The sequence below is a fragment of the Macadamia integrifolia genome, chromosome 5, assembly GCF_013358625.1.
Source record: "Macadamia integrifolia cultivar HAES 741 chromosome 5, SCU_Mint_v3, whole genome shotgun sequence".
Classification (NCBI taxonomy): Eukaryota; Viridiplantae; Streptophyta; class Magnoliopsida; order Proteales; family Proteaceae; genus Macadamia; species Macadamia integrifolia.
This window is the reverse complement of record NC_056561.1, coordinates 43,303,894-43,323,020: the sequence shown is the minus strand read 5'-3', so window position 1 is coordinate 43,323,020 and position 19,127 is coordinate 43,303,894. Positions and strand designations below refer to the sequence as shown.

The window sequence follows — 19,127 nt, the reverse complement described above, 5'->3', positions numbered from 1 at the left end:
GGCATTTTCAGTGTTAAGTCCGCCTGGGACCTCATTAGAGCTCATGGACCTCCCATGCCCTGGCATAAGCTCATTTGGTTCAAGCACCACATCCCTCGTCAAAGCTTCACTGCATGGCGAGTCTTCATGAATTGTCTTCCTACGCCATCCTTCCTTATCCAAAGAAGCATCCATGTCTCTCCTATTATGCCACCTCTGTGGATCTGAGCAGGAAGACACAAACCATTTATTTTTTGCTTGCCTTGTCTCCTCCTCCATCTGGAAGCTTGTTCACTCCAAATGCTGGCCTGTTAATAGAAGAATCCTCCCTTTCCAAAGGGAATGGGTTTGGATGGATATGACTTTCCAAGGGAAGACTACTTGTGATTATGTGGGGAAGCTTGCTTTCTGTGCTACTCTAAATCAAATCTGGATGGAGAGAAATCATAGGAAATGGACCTACAACTCTAGGCCATTAGAAAAGATTTGGAATTCCATATTCTTTGATGTCAAAGCAAAGATTTCTAAAGTTTCTTCCACTTGTTTCCCCTTCCCCCAGAAATTGTCACATTGTAGCTTCCTGGGAGCTTCCTAGCTCTACAATCAGGAACCATGTATCCCTCTGAGGATCTTTTTCTTCTCTTTCCCCCTCCCCTCTCTGGGGCTGTACATTTTTCCCTTTCTCTCCTTGGTAATGAATTATTTATTCACCCAAAAAAAAAAAAAAAAAACATTGGAGCTTCAAGATTAACAATTAGTGAGCCACTGCATAAGTCATCAATGATCGCCCACCAAAAGAAAAATATCTCCCTTCTCGACCTATAAAATGTCCTTTCATTATTCCAAAACTCAGTCCCAAATGCCAATGTGATTTGGCTTAGCTCCCGAATCCCGAACCAAGGTAATAGGTATGCCAGGTCATTTTCCCACAAACCTAAGCATACTCACAAATACTTCAAACAATTAATCTTCCATGTTCCCATAGATAATGCTCTTGTTTAGATACATCCTCAAGATAGAAGCTCCCCCAAATAACCACATGTCCAATCATTTCTGGTAGTGAATTCTCTGGTTGGGCCACTAGGGAAGAATATTTGGGTAGACACCTATTTCTCCCATGTGGCTAGTCGGATGAGGCTGAAATCTAGAGGACAGCAGAACTGGTCCCTGCTCATATGGCAAGTTACAGCCCGGTGAAAATTTTCCACATGACAAAATAAAGCACTGAAAAATTCTGGACTACTGAGAGGATGAATAGACATACATTGGAGGGTATGCCATTACATATAAAGTAAATGATTGAACATTGGTCTGAAATTTGACACGTGGCTGATCCAGACTTTCCCTAGACATCCAACAGTCAAAATTGCAAATCATTCTTTCACATGGCATAATTAGGTGTGCCACCCAGGTAACTTTGGATGGGTGGCCCACCACAAATTTTCTTGCCATAATTTTTTTTACTAAAATTGTTATCATAAAATTATTACTTATCCAAAAAATAAAAAGAAAAAGGAAACTTTGTTATCGTACTTTCATCAAATTGTTAATATTAAAGAGAGTCTCATTATACAGCATTAAGTTATTTTCTTCAAAAATTAAGAGAAATGCTTTAAGACGTCCAAATTTGGACCCTTATTCTGAAGTCTGAAATCACAAGGCAAAACAATAGATCAAAAGATTAAAAAAAAAATAACTAAGAAGTTGACAGACAGGTTAGATAATATGAATATAGAAACCATGATCTTTCAAGACTGAAGCAATTTGCACAGATTGTGATCCAAATAATACTCTCTTTCGCTCAAGGAGTATCATCCAGAAATGAATCTCGATGGCCAGAGAAAACACCCATACCTCATGTCTGCTCACAAGTTCAATGAGAACTTCAATAGCCAGATCAAAAGAGAATGACACCTATACCCAACCAAATTGAAACAGTCATGAGCCATTCACCCCCCCAAAAAAAAAAAAAAATAGTCATGAGTGCATGAGAAAATTATACATGGGAACTGTTACAATAAGTATTAGAAAAGAACCTGCAAAGAGTTGAAGACAAAATTAAGCAGTGGGTGTCCCGGTAAAGAAGAGGGTGGGATCTCCGAGAAGCAGCCAGCACGAACCTGAGATTCCAATAAACTTTCACACTAGAAACTTATAAGAGGCAGTTAAATCTGGATATAGATGTCAAGCTACTGCTTTTCCTTATATTAATAAAATAAATTCTGATCAGGAGGGGGGGAAGCGTGAAAACCTAGCAGTAACTATGTCTCAAACTATTTAAGCACAATTGGTTCCAAGATAAACTGAAAAAAAAAAATTAATAGAGGATAAAAACTGCAAGCCAATGTTTAAGGGGGCGTAATAGCTTTGCGGCTAAATCAGAAAGGACAAGCATTGATACATATCTCTTAAAATCTTACCCAACTCAACAAACATCGTAAAATTTTCCGGTTCAGCTCATTGAGTTGAATACAATCGTCAATCCCTTGCTCTGATTGGTGCAGTAGGAACTCAAGAACCATGGGTGTATGTGAAAGAAGCTGCTTAAAATATGAAAAAACCACATCAACATATAATAAAGGTGGGTTGAGAATACCATAATCCAAATGTTTTTAAGTAAACGGTAAACTCGAGACACGCCTAGGTTGTGTTGGAGGAAAGGGGAGGCATTATACTGAAATGAGACCAGAAAGAAGCTTATGCTCAGAAGCTCCCAACCTCACGGCCATATTGGCATCTGCGAGCTGAACTAATGTTACAATCGCCATTTTGGTCCTCAACAACTTCTTCTGGCAGAACAGTAAGCAGCTCCAAAACAGCAAAATTGCCATTATCCTGACTCTGAAGACTCTGAAGCCTGGAAAAGAGCTGCTCGATTGGTTTTCTATATTCTACCGCACGAAGTATGAGAGCCGAAAGTGCAAGACAAATTTGGGTTAAGAGCTGTTCAAGAGATAAACAAAGCCTAATCAATAACACGTACAGTTGATCCCAGACGGTAAAACAAACATAAAAGTACAACGTATTTTATTAATCCAAAAAAAAAAAAAAATTACAATTTTAATTCACCACAGCTATTTAATACACCATTAAATATGAAGCATCTGTTTCAAAATATACAGCACCTGTGGAGGGCCCAAACTAAATTTTTCTGCAGCCAGGAGAAGAGCATTCAGTAGAGCCTCCTTAGCTCCCAACTGCAAATAATATCCTTCATTTTGGATCTGTGGCATCAGAACATTGATAAGAGGATACAGTAACACATCAGATACTTCACTGGTCTAAAAAGGAGAAGAGAATAGGCATACAGGAGACAGAAATTTGGTGAGAATCACGAGAATAAAGATTATTCATTGTAACAAGAAAATAAGAGTATAAGACCATCCACAGAAAGAGATAAGAGACCTGCTAATTCATGCAAATATAAAATGTCATACTTTTTTAAACTTCAAACAGCCATTAAAAAAATAAAAACACCTCAAACTTTGGCTAAAAGCTCCACTTACAATTCTCAACAGCCTCCTACAACTTAAGAGGCATTCCAGCATCATCCAACTCTATGTACATCAAACTAATAAAGGATTTTAACATGATTTGTCAGACCCGGCAGTAGTGGGAGCCTCGTGCACTGGGTTGCTCTTTTTTTAACATGATTTGTCAGAGTTTAAATTGCTTTTTTTTACATGAAATAGTTCTCTCTCTCTCTCTCTCTAACACACACACACACGTGGAGAGAGAGAGAGAGAGAGAGAGAAATGTTATAAATGTATGAATTGCCTGAATTATATGAAGTTTGTTATAAGTCTACCGTGAGAAGAAGAGGAGTCATGCGCAAGTCGCAAGCTCCTCCCCTGGTGTTTTCCTAATCCAACTAGGATTGTCCTAGTTCAACTAGGATTGGTGTCTAAGTTAGAAACTAGTAAGACTGTGTTAGTTTTCTATTACGCTTTGGATCCTACTCCTAGTAGGACTTGTAATAGCTAGTTTGAGCTCTATATAAAGAATAGAAGTAGGCAGCCCCAAACATAGAATTCGGACTCCCTCTCCCTCTCTCTCTCTCCTATTTTACATGGTATCAGAGCCTTGATCCTCGAGCAAAAATCAATCAAAGCTCTTTCTTCTTCAGTTCTTCCATCAGTAACAACCCTTCTCTCCATCACAGGTTGTTACTGGTTCCTTCTAGGCTCTACGACTTTTAGAGGGGGTGGTTTCATCCCCTAGTTTGCTGGATTTTTGAATGAAAGATAGATTAAGTTGTAATCAATCATATGGTGTATGAAGGATTAGCTCTAAGTAACTGTTAGTGATTGCTGGTTTGGTTTTTGATGGAGATTGAAGTATTCAAGAAGTGGAAAAATCGATCAAAGTTGTCAGGGTTTTGGCACTCTGCCAAAATCGATTTTGGTCATATCTTTTTGTTCGGAGCTCAGTTTGAAAAACCCTTTAGAGGTTTTTTTCTCCACCTACCCAGCAGCAATAGATCCAGTTTTTAGCTCCATCAGAGCCCTACAACCCAAACTGCAAGTAACCCTGGATTGGCCTGAAATAGAGTTTTGCGATTTGAGCTAATTCTTCCTGATTTGGTGATTTTGTGTGATTTGTTTTCTGATTCATTGTTCCCTGGTAATTCCATTTTGCTTTAATGGCTGACACTAAGCCAAAAAGTATTGTTACTAAGGTGATATCCTCATCCTCTCATAGAATTACAGAGAAGAATCTTGTAGGAACTACCAATTTTCAACAATGGAAGAAAATTGTATAGTCAGTATTAACTGACCAGAACAGCATGATCATCTTACAAAAGAGAAACCTGCTAAGGCTGCTACGTGGGACATGGTTGATGCACTTATTTTGGGCCAGCTATTGAACTCGATGGATAACTCTATCATTGATATTGTTACTCACATCAATACTGTGAGGGAGTTATGGGATTATCTGAACGATCTGTATTCTGAACAGAACAACCATTCTCATATTTATGAGCTCTCATGATTTTTATAGGGTTGATCGGAAGGGTCGACCTCTGACACAATACTTTGCTGATTTCAAGAGAATGTATGAGGAGTTTAACTCTCTACTTCATATTAGTAGTGATGTTAAGAAGATGCAGAACCAGCGAGAACAACATGCAGTTATAGGGTTCTTGGGTGGACTTGGACCAAAGTATGATGGTTTCCGATCTCAGATTCTTGGAGGTGATAAAGTGGCCTCTCTTGCAGATACCCTTTTCTTGAGTATTACAAGTAGCTCGAGAGAATTCTCATTATCCTTCACCTACACCAACCGAGAGTTCTGCTCTTGTGTCTCAGAATAATAATAGAGGTGGGGCTCGTAATGCTAGTAGTGAAAGTAGTAAGAGTCAACCTTTTGGTACTTCCAACCCTTCAGATGGTTCAGGGGCAACACGAACATGCCACCATTGTGGTAAACTAGGACATATCCAACGCTTCTATTGGAAACTTCATGGCAAACCTCCTTAGAAACAGTTTGCTAATTCAGCAGCAGTTACTGAGCCTTCTCAGCCAGGACAATCTGAAGGAAAAACGATCAAGATGACAGATGAAGAATTTACACAGTATACTCAATTTCAGACTCCTCAACCTTCCACTGCTACTTTTGTCCAGACAGTTAATGTTACTACATGTTTTTCTTCATCTTCTCGACCCTAGATTATTGATTCGGGCACATCAAACCATATGTCTGGCGTGTCATGTATATTTTCCTCCTTTCAAGAGTCTTCTGTTACTGTCACATTGGTTAATGGATCTGTTGTTAAAGTCAAAAGCACTGGAAATATTCGCCTTAACTCTTCTTTGTCGTTATAGCTTGTCCTCCAGTTGCCCAATTTTCCATTCAACCTTTATCTATGAGTAAGTTTACTCAAGCTTATAATTGTTCTACAACTTTTTCTCCTGATTTATGTGCTTTTCAGGACCTTATAATGAAAAATACGGTTGGTAGAGGTTGTAGAGTTGAGGGGCTTTATCTGTTTGAAGACAAATCTACTCCCGTTGCATGTTCCAGTATCCTCCGCCCCCATCAAATCCATTGTCGCCTAGGACATCCGTCTTTGCAGAGTTTACAAAAGCTTAATCCCCGTTTCCGCTCTATTTCCACTTTAGATTGTGAGTTGTGTCAGTTTGGGAAGCTTCACCATGTAAGCTATCCACCTAGAGTCAACAAACGGCCTACTCACCCTTTTCCTTTGGTTCATTTGGATGTATGGGTCCTTGTCCCATTAGGCCATTACTTCCAAATTAGGATCCTGATACTTTTACTACGTTTGTTGATGACTATTCTAGAGTTATTTGGATTTATTTAACGAAGCATGGTTCAAAGTTAATTTTCATTTTTTGTACTTTTGTTGCTGAAATTCATAATCATTTTAATATTACTATCAAAGTTTTACGAAGTGATAATGCCAAGGAATACTTTTTCTGGTCCTTTCTCTCAGTTTATGGCTGGATGTGGCATGATACACCAATCTTTCTGCTCAGACACACCCAACAAAATGGTGTTGTTGAGCGGAAAAATAGGCATTTAATGGAGGTTGCTCGGTCCCCTTTGTTTGAGATGAAAGTGTCCAAACTATTTTGGTCAGATGCAGTCTTAACTGTTTGTTATCTTATAAATCGGATCCCTTCATCATTATTACAGGGTGCTATTCCCCATTCTCTGCCATTTCCTTCTAATCCTTTATTTGTTCTCCTTCCTCGTATTTTTGGTTGTGTTTGCTTTATTTGTGATCATTGTCCCAGTTTGTCAAAGTTGGATCCCCATGTTCCTAAGTATATATTTGTGGACGACTCACGTACTCAAAAAGGTTATTATTGTTATTACCCTACACTTCAGAAATATTTTGTTACTGCTGATATATACTTCTTTGAGTCCGTTTCTTATCCCGATGAGTCCGTTGTTATGTCTGACATGGATGATGATCTATCCTTATATGTTATTCAAAATTATTCTCCACATGTTACTACAGATACAGTGGTACCACCACCACTTTCCACAATGGTGCCTCCAGCACCAATCGGTCCAATCGTCTACACTCGTCGTCCTCATACAGATTCCGCACCCCCTGTCTCTACGGTTCCTACTTCGTCTACGGTCCCTGATCCAAGTATGTCCATTTCTGATATTGATTGATATTTCCATTACACATCATAAGGGTGTTCGGAGCTATACCCAACATCCAATTTCCAATTTTGTTTCTTATTCTGGTCTGCCTTCCTCTTTTTATACTTGTCTTTCCACTTTGTCTTGTCATCCTGTTCCTAAGTCTGTTGCAGAAGCATTGTCTAGTCCTGGCTGAAGGACAACTATAGAAGAGGAGTTATTGGCTTTGGATACAAATCAGACTTAGGATCTTGTACCATTACCTCCAGGTAAGTCCACTATTGGTTATCGGTGGCTCGATGCTGTTAAAGTAAACCCCGATGGATCTCTTGCTCGATTGAAGGCTCGAGTAGTGGCCAAGGGCTACCCACAGATGTATGGGGTTGATTATTTGGATACTTTTTCTCTTGTGGCCAAGATGGCTTCTGTTCGTATTCTGATATCTCTTACGACATCTACTCATTGGCCGTTATATCAACTCGATGTGAAGAATGCTTTTCTTCATGGTGATTTACATAAAGAGGTTTATATGGAGCAACCACCCGGGTTTGTTGCTCAAGGGGAGTCTGGTATGGTGTGCAAATTAAAGAAATCAAGGTATGGTTTGAAGAAATCTCCTCGAGTATGGTTTGATAGGTTCACTTATGTGGTTCGTGAGTTTGGACTGTCAAGGTGTGATAATGATCATTCAGTATTCTATCGGAAGTCTGGAACAAGAAGGATATTTCTTGTTGTTTATGTTGATGATACTGTCATCACTAGAGACGATATTGAAGGGATCCAAAGCCTGAAAACACATCTATAGCATAAGTTTCAGACCAAGGATCTAGGACAATTGGAATATTTATTAGGTATTGAGGCTGCTAAGTCAATAAAAGGCATTTCCCTCTCTCAGAGAAAATATGTTCTTGACTTGCTGATAGAGACTGGAATGTTAGGGTCCAAGCCTTCGGATACTCCTATGGATCCAAATGTGAAGCTTATAGTTGAAAGTGGTGGCTTGTTAGATGATCCTGAGAAGTATCAAAGATTGGTGGGAAAGCTTAATTATCTCACAGTGACTAGGCTTGATATTGCCTTTCCTGTCAGTGTTGTGAGTTAGTTCCTTTCATCTCCACTAACATCTCATTGGGATGTTGTTATTCGTATTCTACGACAACTCAAGAATGCTCCAGGCCGTGGTTTGCTTTACTCTGATCATGGACATGGTCACGTTGAGGGTTTTTGTGATGCCAATTGGGCTGGATCTCCTATCGACAGGCGATCAACTACTGGATACTGTACATTTGTTGGAGGTAATCTTGTGTCTTGGAAGAACAAGAAGCAAACTATTGTGGCTAGGTCTAGCGCATAGTCTGAGTATCGTGCCATGGCTCATGTCACCTGTGAGTTGATGTGGATAAAGCAGTTGTTAACAAAACTTGGTTTTGAATGCACTTCTCTATGCAGTTGTGGTGTGATAACCAAATTGTAATCCATATTGCGTCTAATCAAGTGTTCCATGAGAGGACAAAACATATTGAGCTTGACTGTCACTTTGTTCGAGAGAAGCTACAACAAGGAGTTATTTCTACCAATCATGTTCACACAGGATAACAACTTGCCGATGTTTTTACTAAATATTTTGGGAGTGGTAGGGTGGATTATATTTGTAACAAGCTGGGTATGATTAACATCAATGCTCTAGCTTGAGGGGGAGTGTTAGAAGTCTATCGTGAAAAGAAGAGGAGTCATGCATAAGTCGTAGGCTCCCCCCTTGGTGTTTTCCTAGTCCAACTAAGATTGTCCTAATTCAACTAGGATTGGTGTCTAAATAGAAACTAGTAAGTCTGTGTCAGTTTTCTATTATGCTTTGGATTCCTATTCCTAGTAGGACTTGTAATAGCTGATTTGAGCTCTATATAAAAAATAGAAGTGGGCGGCCCCAAACACACAATTGGGACTCCCTTGGATAAATCGCAGGACTCTCTCTCTCTCTCTCTCTCTCTCTTCTATTTTACAAAGTCCACGTCCAAACTGTAGGCTACTTGTCGAACCAAGAACATGGACAAAACAGCAGTTTCAGTAACAATTTGATCTTTTTGTTTACCTTACTAATGGAAGTGCCGAGCAATAGGAAAGACCAGTTTTTACTTGGCTGACTGGGTGTCCATAACCTTATTCTTACTCAAATCTTTGGTTAGACCAATTACAAGTAGAGTCAATCTCTTTCTGAAAAGAGAAGAAAAACTTATGAGTCCCCCCCCCCCTTTTTTATCCTAGTAATGATGCTTAGTTATTTGAACTCAGTATTTGTAAATTCTCGAGGCAGAAAATTCTAGAACATTCTGTTAAGCCACTTTCACCCTCCTACATCATCCAAATAGAGTCTAAGGCTCTGTCTGGTTGGATGTCGAGTGTTGGAAAGTGAAGTAAATATTTTAAGAAGAACCAATATCATAACAGAAATAGTAACAACATTTTAGATATTAGTTCAAAGTGAAGCTGAGCATTTTCTAAGCCATACTCTTCCACACACACACACACACACAAAACAAAAAAAAAATCTAACTACTAACATATTTAGTAAGGTTTTGAGTTTGTATACAATTGTTGCTGCCTTCAATTAAACATTTCTATTTTGCATTCAGGTTAATTCGCATCACTTCACAAAATTTTACATCCAACCGAATAAGCTTAACTAAATACAACAAGATTAGAATTCGCAACGCACAAACATTTTTATCTATCTAAATATGATGGTGGAACACATACAAGTAATTCTGAATAATTAGCTGATACAGAACCTAACACACTATTACAAAATATCGACTTGTGTTCATTTGAGTAAAATGGAATGAGCTGACTGTGAAGACCAGGTCTTTTTTTTTTTTTAATGACAAAAATAAAAAGGCTGGATAATATCTGATTTTAACTTTTTACAGGATATAGTCAACTATGAGATGTAGCTGGTTGACCATTGGCATCTGATACTTTTGGATACTCGCATAGCCATCATACTAATGTACTTATATGAGCTTGGGACATTTGCAAAGAAGGGAGGAATGGTAATCATGACCTTTAACATGATCCATCGACTCAATAACGGTTATCCATCCACTGACCTCTGCGTGTTTTTTATGCCGTTTACGATATTGTTCTCCATTCAGCCTAAACAATGACTATGCCACTCGAGATGCACACTTGGTTGGCACTTCCACTTTCCGGGACAAATTTCATAGCCACTCTTCCTCTTCATTTAAACGATGCTTCCACCAACTACTACAGACACTACCACAAAGCTATTTACCTCGACGAGTGACCCAAAATGCAAAATCAAAAATTGAAATTAAAAACCAAAAGAAAAAAAAAAAAAAGGACAGAACGAAAGCGTTGATACCAATGGATAGAAGGAAAGCATGTGAAAACGCCATCAAACTCTCATACAAAGAAGACGAGCAGATATTATAGAGAGATTGAGAGAGGCAAGGGGATTTGGACGGGTTTGGATAATTTTTTACAAGGGAGAGAACAAAAAATAAATAAATAAATAAAGAAGGGGTGGTGATGGATGATGAGCACCTTTCGTTTGAGAATTTGAGCGGCAAAGAACTCGACTTCGAAATCAACGAAGAAAGATCGATCGGATGTAAGGATGGACGTGGCGACGTCCCAAGCGGCGTCGGTCTGCTGAAACTGGACGAGCCATTGATTCGCGGCGACCCGGTTGCAGGATTGCGAATCATGGTTCAGTACGCGAACCGCCTCTGCGACTTTGATTTGCAGCTCCATCACTCCCTCCCTCCCTCTCCCTCTCTCTCTCTCTGCCTCCCTCCCTCTCGGCAGCAAAAGAGAATCATACAAAGCGAATGATGAGCGAACGACGCCTGGATTTCATCCGATTACTTCCGCTTCGGCAAATCAAACGGCCCCAAACTTCTTATTTCGAATGATGATGGGAAAAATATTTCGGCTTGTTTATTGGCCATAACAGCGGTGTTTGGCTTTCTTTTTTTCTTTTTCTTTTTTTTCTCTCAATGCAATATATATAAAGGATCAATTACTATGATCGAACTTTTTTTTTTTTTTGGTACAATGATCGACGTTAAATAAACCACAAGAAAGATGAAAATTAGACATGATAACCGGCCACTGAGGTATCAATTGAATTATCAAAGGGTTTGGGTTTATGTAGGGTTGTCAGATTAACCAAGTTGTTCAACAATATTGTGGGCACCAAATGGATGACTTGCAAAAAATTGAAAAGTATTGGGTCTAGTAACATAATCATAATCTATGAAAATAAAAGCGATATAAAATTCAATCCAAACATAAGCGATTTACATATTACAAAACTCATGGAAAAAACTATAACCTATGACAAGGATTTTCATATGATTTTCATTGACCTAGAAAATGCCTACAACATAGTTTCTAGAGAACTAAACCAGCATGTATTGAAAATAAAATGGGTGCCTAGTAAATATGAAGACATAATTAAATATATGTATGAGAGTGTGCTGGCTAGCATGAGAATCATAGGGGATTGTGGTAATGAATTCCCATATCCACCATATCACATCAAAGATATGTCTTAAATCCTATATGTTTACACTTATAACGGATTATTTAATTAACAACATTCTAGGGGAAGTTTGTGGTGTATGTTTTATTTTTTATGATATCGTTTTAGTAAATGAGACAGTAGCAAGGATCAACGATATGTTGGAATTATGGAAAACCTAAATTGGGATCAACAAGTATTGAAATAAGTATAATGGATACGGAGTATATGGTGTGTAACTTTAACAATTTGATAACTGATATTGAAGTGGTGAAACTTTATGTGAGAGAGATGTTCCAAAGCAACTGTTTTAGATATTCTGGGTCAACCATAAACAAAGAATGTGAAAAATATATTTATCACATAATTAAAGTATGATTGATGACGTATGGAGGTGCCTCTGGAGTGTTGTATGATTGACGTATTCCTCTAATACTTAAAGGAAAATTTTACATGACTATCATAAAACCAACCATGTTGTATGAGGCGGAGTGTTGGACAGTAAAAAGGTGTAACATGGATAAATCAATCTGTAGCAGAGATGGAGATGTTAAGATGGATTTATAATAAAACTATGAAAAATATAGTGATAAATGACAGGATAAAAATTGATTGGAAGTAGCCTTGATTCAGCGCAAGGTTCAAGAATAACACTTGAGTTGATATGGTGAAAACAAGTTACTCCAACATATTCCAAGACCACAAGGAGGAGCATGGCCAATGCAACATCTTAACATATTTTAACAAATTAATTTTAATTTTTTATTGTGAATGTATAGATAGCTGTCTACCTATGCATTAGTTACTCTCTAACCCTCTAAAAAAACAAAAAACCTCTCCACGATATGTAAATGTAACTATGTAGTATTTACAGTGTGATTCTTTCGTACCCACTATGCTAGATATGTTTAGCATAGACACATATTAGCGGATAGCGTTGTTTCTTTCATGTGAAGTTGAAATGAAACTTTTCGTGGTGGGTTGCCTTTGCGTAGTAGGCTTGGCAAATGGGGTGATCGTCAATTGATGTGACAGTTGTCTTCCCTACCGCACCCGCTACTCCACTATTCTACTAAAACCATAGCCATTCGCCCCAGCCGCTACCGTTCCTGCCCCCACACCCCCGCCGCTGATGTTAGGGTTCTGTTCAATCTTTCCTCCCAAAGCAAATAGTCGGGTTGGGGGACGGGTTCTATATCACAGGAGGACCTCTCTCTTCTTTCCCGTCCTTGTTTTTCTCTCTCCTTTATTTCAGAGAGCGGGGCGGAGTCGCATGATGAAATATGATGAGGACTGAAGGTGTAGTAAATGCGTTATAGAACCCCACTATTAATATTATTACTGTTTTCCAGTTACGGAGGAGGAGGAGGAGGAGGAGGAGGAGAAGGAGGAGAGTTGTTGGAAAGTTGGATTAGTAGCAGTTATAGTAGTAGTACTACTATAATATATATTTATCAAAAAGAAGAAGAAAAAATGCTGAGAAACGGTGGAGGAGGAGCCTCACATCGAGGAGTAGTTACCAGCACCAGATCTAATCCTAACACTACCGCCGCGGACACCGACTTATCTAATAAACCTTTGAAAACATCATCAGCTCTGACAGATGGCCGCTCCGGCGTCGCCTCGAAGAAGCGGTCGGAGAGTGTTTCCACTTTGGCACCCAGGAGCAAGGAGACTAAGCTCTCTGTCCAATCTCCTCCAGGTACCGTCTTCAGTCTTGGCCTTTCCCCCTTCTCCTTGGAAGTCTGCAAGCGCTTCCACCAATCATCATTCTTCTCCCCCCTCCCCTTTTTTTTTTTTTTTTGTTGGTTTGATGTTCACTCTTCTACTCTCTCTCTCTCATTCTCTACACACACACACACGCACACGCACAAGTACTGAATAAGATTAAGATTCGAGAAAAAAGTTTGTTGCCTCTCCAGCTTAACGAGCAACGACGGCACCTCATACTGGGAAAAAGGGTGGGGGGATATAATCGGAATGCTTTGTGACCACAAAAAATCGTCGGAACAGAACCTTTAAATTAGGACAACAAAGAAAAGGGGCCTTGCTTGTAATGGTTTCTCCCTGTTATCCTTGCTAACTTCGCAGGATGGATTTGCTACATCATGCCCGCCCAATTTACCTTTTATAGAAGCTTGCATGGACTATGCTTCGGTCATTTCTTGTTTATTGCTCAGCATTCAACTCAGACTGTTTTCGTTTTTGCGTTGCCCATTCTTTTCCTCCATATCCACTTGTTATGTGGTCACGTTGCTTTTCTGTTATTCTCCTATAGCTTTTAATCTCATTTTATGGTTTTAGTTTTGTAATAATCAGAAGCTCCATTCCTTAGGTTTCCGAGATGATGAGAGAGGAATTTTGTTGAAGTGGATACCATTGTATCGAGCCAGTCTATGCATCCGCTTAGATGATATTGATCCCTAGTCCCTTTGGAATTGGATAGGGGTATTACACCCTGTTCCTCTGCACCCAATAACCACAGTCAAAGTCATTATTGATGTGAATTACATAGGTTGCTTCTTATTGAGCTGGTGTCATGCTAGGAAACAGCAAAACCCGACCAGATAGTGGGATTGATCTGATATAACTGATTAAACAAGCTTCTCAAATTATCAGTGGTTAAAGTTATCAGGATCCGATTGGAAAAAGAAGGTTTAGTGTTAAATTTTTAGTCTAGGATTTTACAGAAATAGGGTTGCATTAGGGTTTTAAGATGGGAATTGAAAGTACAGAAATAGCATTAGGGTTAGGGTTGGGATTGTATGGAATAGCAAGAAAAGAGGTGATGTGATTGGGGGAACCAGTGAAAGGAAATTCCTGAGAGCTATAAATCAAGATGAAATTTACTGAATTTAATAATAGCTCTCAGTTCCAAAAGGATTGGGGAAGTGTTGTTAAATTTATCTGTGACTCTTGGTTGGCAATTGACATGACTTTAAATAGAGGTGAGTGGTGAAACACGATCTGTGTAGCTGAAACCATTTAGTTGGGGAAAATGCTTTGTTGAGTTGAGTCAAGTAGCAAAAGATGTGAGCAATAAATAAGCACTTCATCAATAAAGAGAACTAGGGTTTTCCTTTCAAACTTCATTTGATTAAAGTAAGATTCTTTCTCTATCCAAGCTAATTCTATGAATATATATATATATATATTTTCATTTTAATTTTCAGTAACTGAAGAATCCATATACCCATGGATGCCATAGTTAGCAAGGCAACAAGGCGGTGGAGGGGTCTAAGCGCTTAGGCAACGAAGGCGCCCAAGTGTTTTTTATTTTCCCTCTATTTCTAACATTATCTAGTATGCTACATTTATCGTGTATCATAAAAAATTAACTTTAAGCCACATCAAGTAATGTAGGACTAAGTTTGAAAACGCAAACTAATCCAACTGCAGGAACTTTAAACCAAAGAACAACCACAACCAATCCCAACACACCAGCAAATAGCAGACCAACAGAAAATAGAGGCAAACCAGCTGTTGTCGACTTCAATATCCAATACTACGTAGGTCAGATTATAATCGATCAAGTAGATGAACTAGCAGTAGTAATATGATGCAACAGTCCCAAATCAACAGCAGGAATCACAGAAACAGAATACGATAGATCAAAGCAATCGATTATGGTTCTGTTATGGAAAAATCACTACAGGACAAAATATGAGAGATTTCGAATATCTCACTAATGGCTGCACAGAAACAGCCCAAATTTGGTTTGATCCTTAGTGGGGAATGGGAGAGCAGTCTACCAGAATTTGAGAGCAAACTGACAGCTGGAACTAATACCAACAGTAGAGGCCGATTGGCTCTTTTGTCAGAAAATCTGGGCAGAAATCAGAAATATAAATACCTGAATGTTTCGACAGTAGTAGAACCTTGAAAACCAACTTGAAAGAAATAAGAAAGCTTGAAGAAAAACCTCCTGGACTTCACACCGCAAAGAGTCGAATGGATCAAACACCAATCCCTAATCCTTGATCAAACACAAGGAACATCCAGTGAAGCCAGCGGCAGCAACAAGACTCTTTTTTTTAAAACATAAATCGTCTCTCTATGATGAGAGCTCTCCTTTATTTATAATAATGATGGGGGGATTTACAAGTAATAGTAACTCAGAGTTACTAAATCTGAGTTACTAAAAATTGATTACAAGAAGTTATTAAAAACTGGAAATTAGAATCTAATGAAAATAGAAATTAGTCTAGACAGAAATTAGAAACTAACAATGACTTGAAATTAGAAACTAATTTAGTTACTGAAATTGGAAACTAAATAACCCCATCTAAAAAGGAAACTAAAGAAAAAGGAAACAAGTCACTGAATCCCGTATGCAACCTTAGAACCCCTAGTTTAGACCCATCAAAGTAGCCCTATACACTCCAAACCACATGGACTGAAGGCCCAACACGTATACAACCCAACCCTAAGCTTATTCCTAATAAAACAAGCCTAGTTTGGTGAAGAATCTGCATCATCAAGCCATAAAAAATAAATTTTAAGTCGCATTAAGCCATAAAAAAATCAACATTTAGAGAAATGTTATTGTTTTCTAATAAATTTGATTGATCAAATGATTTTTTTTACAGGAGAGTTTTTATATTATGTAGAGCACAAAATGAGCTTTCCAACAAGTCTAAGATTTCTTAAATCTAAGTCGTAATGACAAAGTTATGTTCTGGTCAAACTTATTTTAAAGTGTGCGGATGCTGTTAAAATTTGATAGAATGATAATAATTTTACAGACATCAAAACAAAAGATTATTTTACCACACTTTTGGTTTTTAATAATATTTTACCATGATAAGATTTATGAAATTTAATTAAAAAAAATTTTCTGAAATTTTAAGAATTGAGAAAAATCCAAGCATATGAAAGTTCGAAATCGCCCCCACAAAAAAAAAATCCAGTTTTTGTTCTTAGACTGGAGGATTGAATTTGATTTTTAAACTATTTTTATTGGATTCAAATAGGTGTTATTTTTTCTTTTAATAATATCTCAACGTAAATGAAATGATTAGATGATATATGACATAATAAGTATTGCGCCTTGCAGTAAGGCAATAGTGCACTAAGGCGACAATCGCTTAGACGCCTAGGCATCACCTCGACAACTATGATGGTTGGAATCTGTAACTTGAAACACCTGATGGGCTGGTGAGTTTTGACTGTTCATGACTTAGTTACCAGACCTTTTGTAGGACCGCCACCTAGAATTAATTAACTCCTTACAAGTGGACCTTGTCCACCCTAGCAGTTATAGCTTTAGCGCAGGCTGCTATATACTGTTAACTATTACAACCCATTCCATAGTTGCCATGGAAGCAAGGCAAACCAATGTGTTGGAGGGTTGTCTAAGCGCTTAGGCGGAAAGGTGCCTGCCTTAAGGCATACAATTATTATTTTTATTTTCCCTATTTTCTAACATTATTTAGTAAGCTACATACCTTATATCATAAAAAAACCAACATTAAGCCATATCAAGTCATTAAAAATCAACATTTAGCCACATCAAATCATAAAAAATCAACATTAAGTCACATTAAGTCATAAAAGATCAACATTTAGAGAAATGCTCTTGTTCTATAATGAGTTTGATTGGTCAAATGATTTTATTTTTACATGAGACTTTGTATTAGGTATAGCATAAAACTACCTTTCGAACAAGTCTAAGATTACTTAATCTGAGTTGTAATGACAGTTATGTTCCGGTCAAACTTATTTTAAAGTGCGCGAATGCTGTTAAAATCGCTTGAATGAAAATATTTTTATAGATATCAAAACAAAAGATTATTTTACCGGATTTTTGGTTTTTAGCTATGTTTTAACATGATAGGATTTATAAAATTTTCATAATTGAGAAAAAATTTAGCATTTAAAAGTTGAAAATCGCTCTATAACCAAAATCCAGTTTTTGTTCTTGGATTGGGGGGTTGACTTTTTATCCTTTTAGAATTTGATTTTTAAACTATTTTTATTGGATTCAAATTGGGGTTATTTGCTTATTTATGAATAATTTCTTAACTTAAATTATATTTAGCATAAATAAGTGCCAAAACACAAGGTGACTGTCACCTAGGCCCCAGGCAAACCGCCTGGACGTCAAGTCGTCGCCTTGACAACTATGGCCCATTCCAACAAACGGAAAGATCTTCCTATTGAACTAATCCAAAACAAACAAGTCTTGACAAAAATGTCAATCAGGATGCTGGTTAAGGCCTGTGGGATTCTTTTGCATATTAGATATCATTTTTATGCTTTTCATCATGAGGTAAGAGGAATTGTTAACCTGAATTGAAGGATTGTATTTGAGAAAATTTTGATTGACACAGCATATATTTATCATTTTGAGTGAGTTTTTTTGGGGGGGTGGGGTGGGGTGGGGTGGGGGTGGGGGGGGGGAGACTCTTATTACTTGTCTGTTCTGATTTGTGACCTTCCGCGCTTCTGTGCTTGCTTTCTACATCCATATCATTTGGTTGTGGATGGTTTCTGTTGGGGCCGATGGGGCTTATACCGTAAACATATATATTTTATTTATTTATTTATTTTGATTTTAAAATTACTGACAGTTTTGGTTTCCACTCAAACAATCAATCGGCACACACACACACACACACACAAAAACCATCAATAAGTTTCTTGGCAGTACTGTATGGGTTGTTATATTTTAGGAGGTTGTTGAATATATTTTGTTAGTTGTTCATTTGTATTCCACATTCTGATTTTATTTTCTGTTACTTTTGCCAATTTGAAGAGCTCTCAGATTCAGAAAGTGAGGAGACAGATCTCAGCAGTTCAGAGGGAGACGATTCATCATGGATCTCTTGGTTTTGTGGGTTGAGAGGAAATGAGCTCCTTTGCGAAGTTGACGAGGAGTATATTCAGGATGATTTTAATTTGTGTGGACTTCAGGGACAGGTTCCCTATTATGATTATGCCCTGGATATGATTTTAGACAACGATTCATTGAGTGGTATGCTTCCCCCCCCCCCCCCCCCCCACCCGTGTGTGTGTGATATGAAGCTGCTACTCTGCTTTCCTTGTATTTGTTCTTCAATTTTCACCTTTTTCCTTCCAATTTTCTTTCTTAAAGGGAAAGCAGTTACTGTTTATGACTAATGGACTGTCTCAGGTGACTCCGTGTTTAGTTTAACTTTTATGAAAATTATTGAGGAGCATTGTGATTCTTATATGATATGCTTATGTGCATTTTAATGAATATATTGTGAGGTTGGCTTAGACACTTTTCCCTCAACCAATCAGATATCCGTTTAGTCACTTTAATTCGCACCTCTGTTGTGTAAGTTTATCTTCATTTATGTTGCGTTAAGTACCTTTATATATTAATGAAAACCTCTTGCAGGTGAGGTTGATGGTGAGGAACATGGTGAAATTGAATCTGCAGCTGAGTTGTTATATGGTCTTATACATGCACGTTATATTCTAACCAGCAAAGGATTGAATGCTATGGTAAGATCTCTTC

At 38.0% G+C, this 19,127-nt stretch overlaps 2 protein-coding genes across 16 annotated transcripts in view; one reads left to right on the top strand and one right to left on the bottom strand.

Moving 5' to 3' along the window:
• The window catches only part of LOC122079548 (transportin MOS14), a 93,296-nt gene extending 82,207 nt beyond the window's left edge, over nucleotides 1-11,089 (bottom strand). For 3 of the 8 annotated variants that reach the window (XR_006140462.1, XR_006140463.1, XM_042646101.1), the window contains exons 1-6: nucleotides 10,660-11,089; nucleotides 3,105-3,203; nucleotides 2,698-2,922; nucleotides 2,400-2,522; nucleotides 2,016-2,099; nucleotides 1,834-1,893 (exon numbers count right to left, since the gene is read on the bottom strand). Coding sequence is in view for 5 of the 8 variants with exons in the window: in XM_042646101.1 (XP_042502035.1) it covers nucleotides 1,834-1,893; nucleotides 2,016-2,099; nucleotides 2,400-2,522; nucleotides 2,698-2,922; nucleotides 3,105-3,203; nucleotides 10,660-10,869 (801 nt within the window). In the remaining 3 variants the exon portion in view is untranslated. The remainder of the gene's footprint in view (nucleotides 1-1,833; nucleotides 1,894-2,015; nucleotides 2,100-2,399; nucleotides 2,523-2,697; nucleotides 2,923-3,104; nucleotides 3,204-10,659) is intronic. The other 5 variants (XR_006140461.1, XM_042646099.1, XM_042646100.1 and 2 more) reach the window with 5 other exon arrangements.
• Nucleotides 11,090-12,597: 1,508 nt separating this feature from the next.
• LOC122079550 (casein kinase II subunit beta-3-like) overlaps nucleotides 12,598-19,127 on the top strand; it is a 30,542-nt gene continuing 24,012 nt past the window's right edge. For 2 of the 8 annotated variants that reach the window (XM_042646106.1, XM_042646108.1), the window contains exons 1-3: nucleotides 12,611-13,343; nucleotides 18,399-18,617; nucleotides 19,008-19,114. In XM_042646106.1, the coding sequence (XP_042502040.1) occupies nucleotides 12,950-13,343; nucleotides 18,399-18,617; nucleotides 19,008-19,114 (720 nt within the window). In that variant the 5' untranslated portion in view covers nucleotides 12,611-12,949. Of the gene's footprint in view, nucleotides 13,344-18,398; nucleotides 18,618-19,007; nucleotides 19,115-19,127 lie in introns of all 8 variants that reach the window. The other 6 variants (XM_042646109.1, XM_042646110.1, XM_042646104.1 and 3 more) reach the window with 5 other exon arrangements.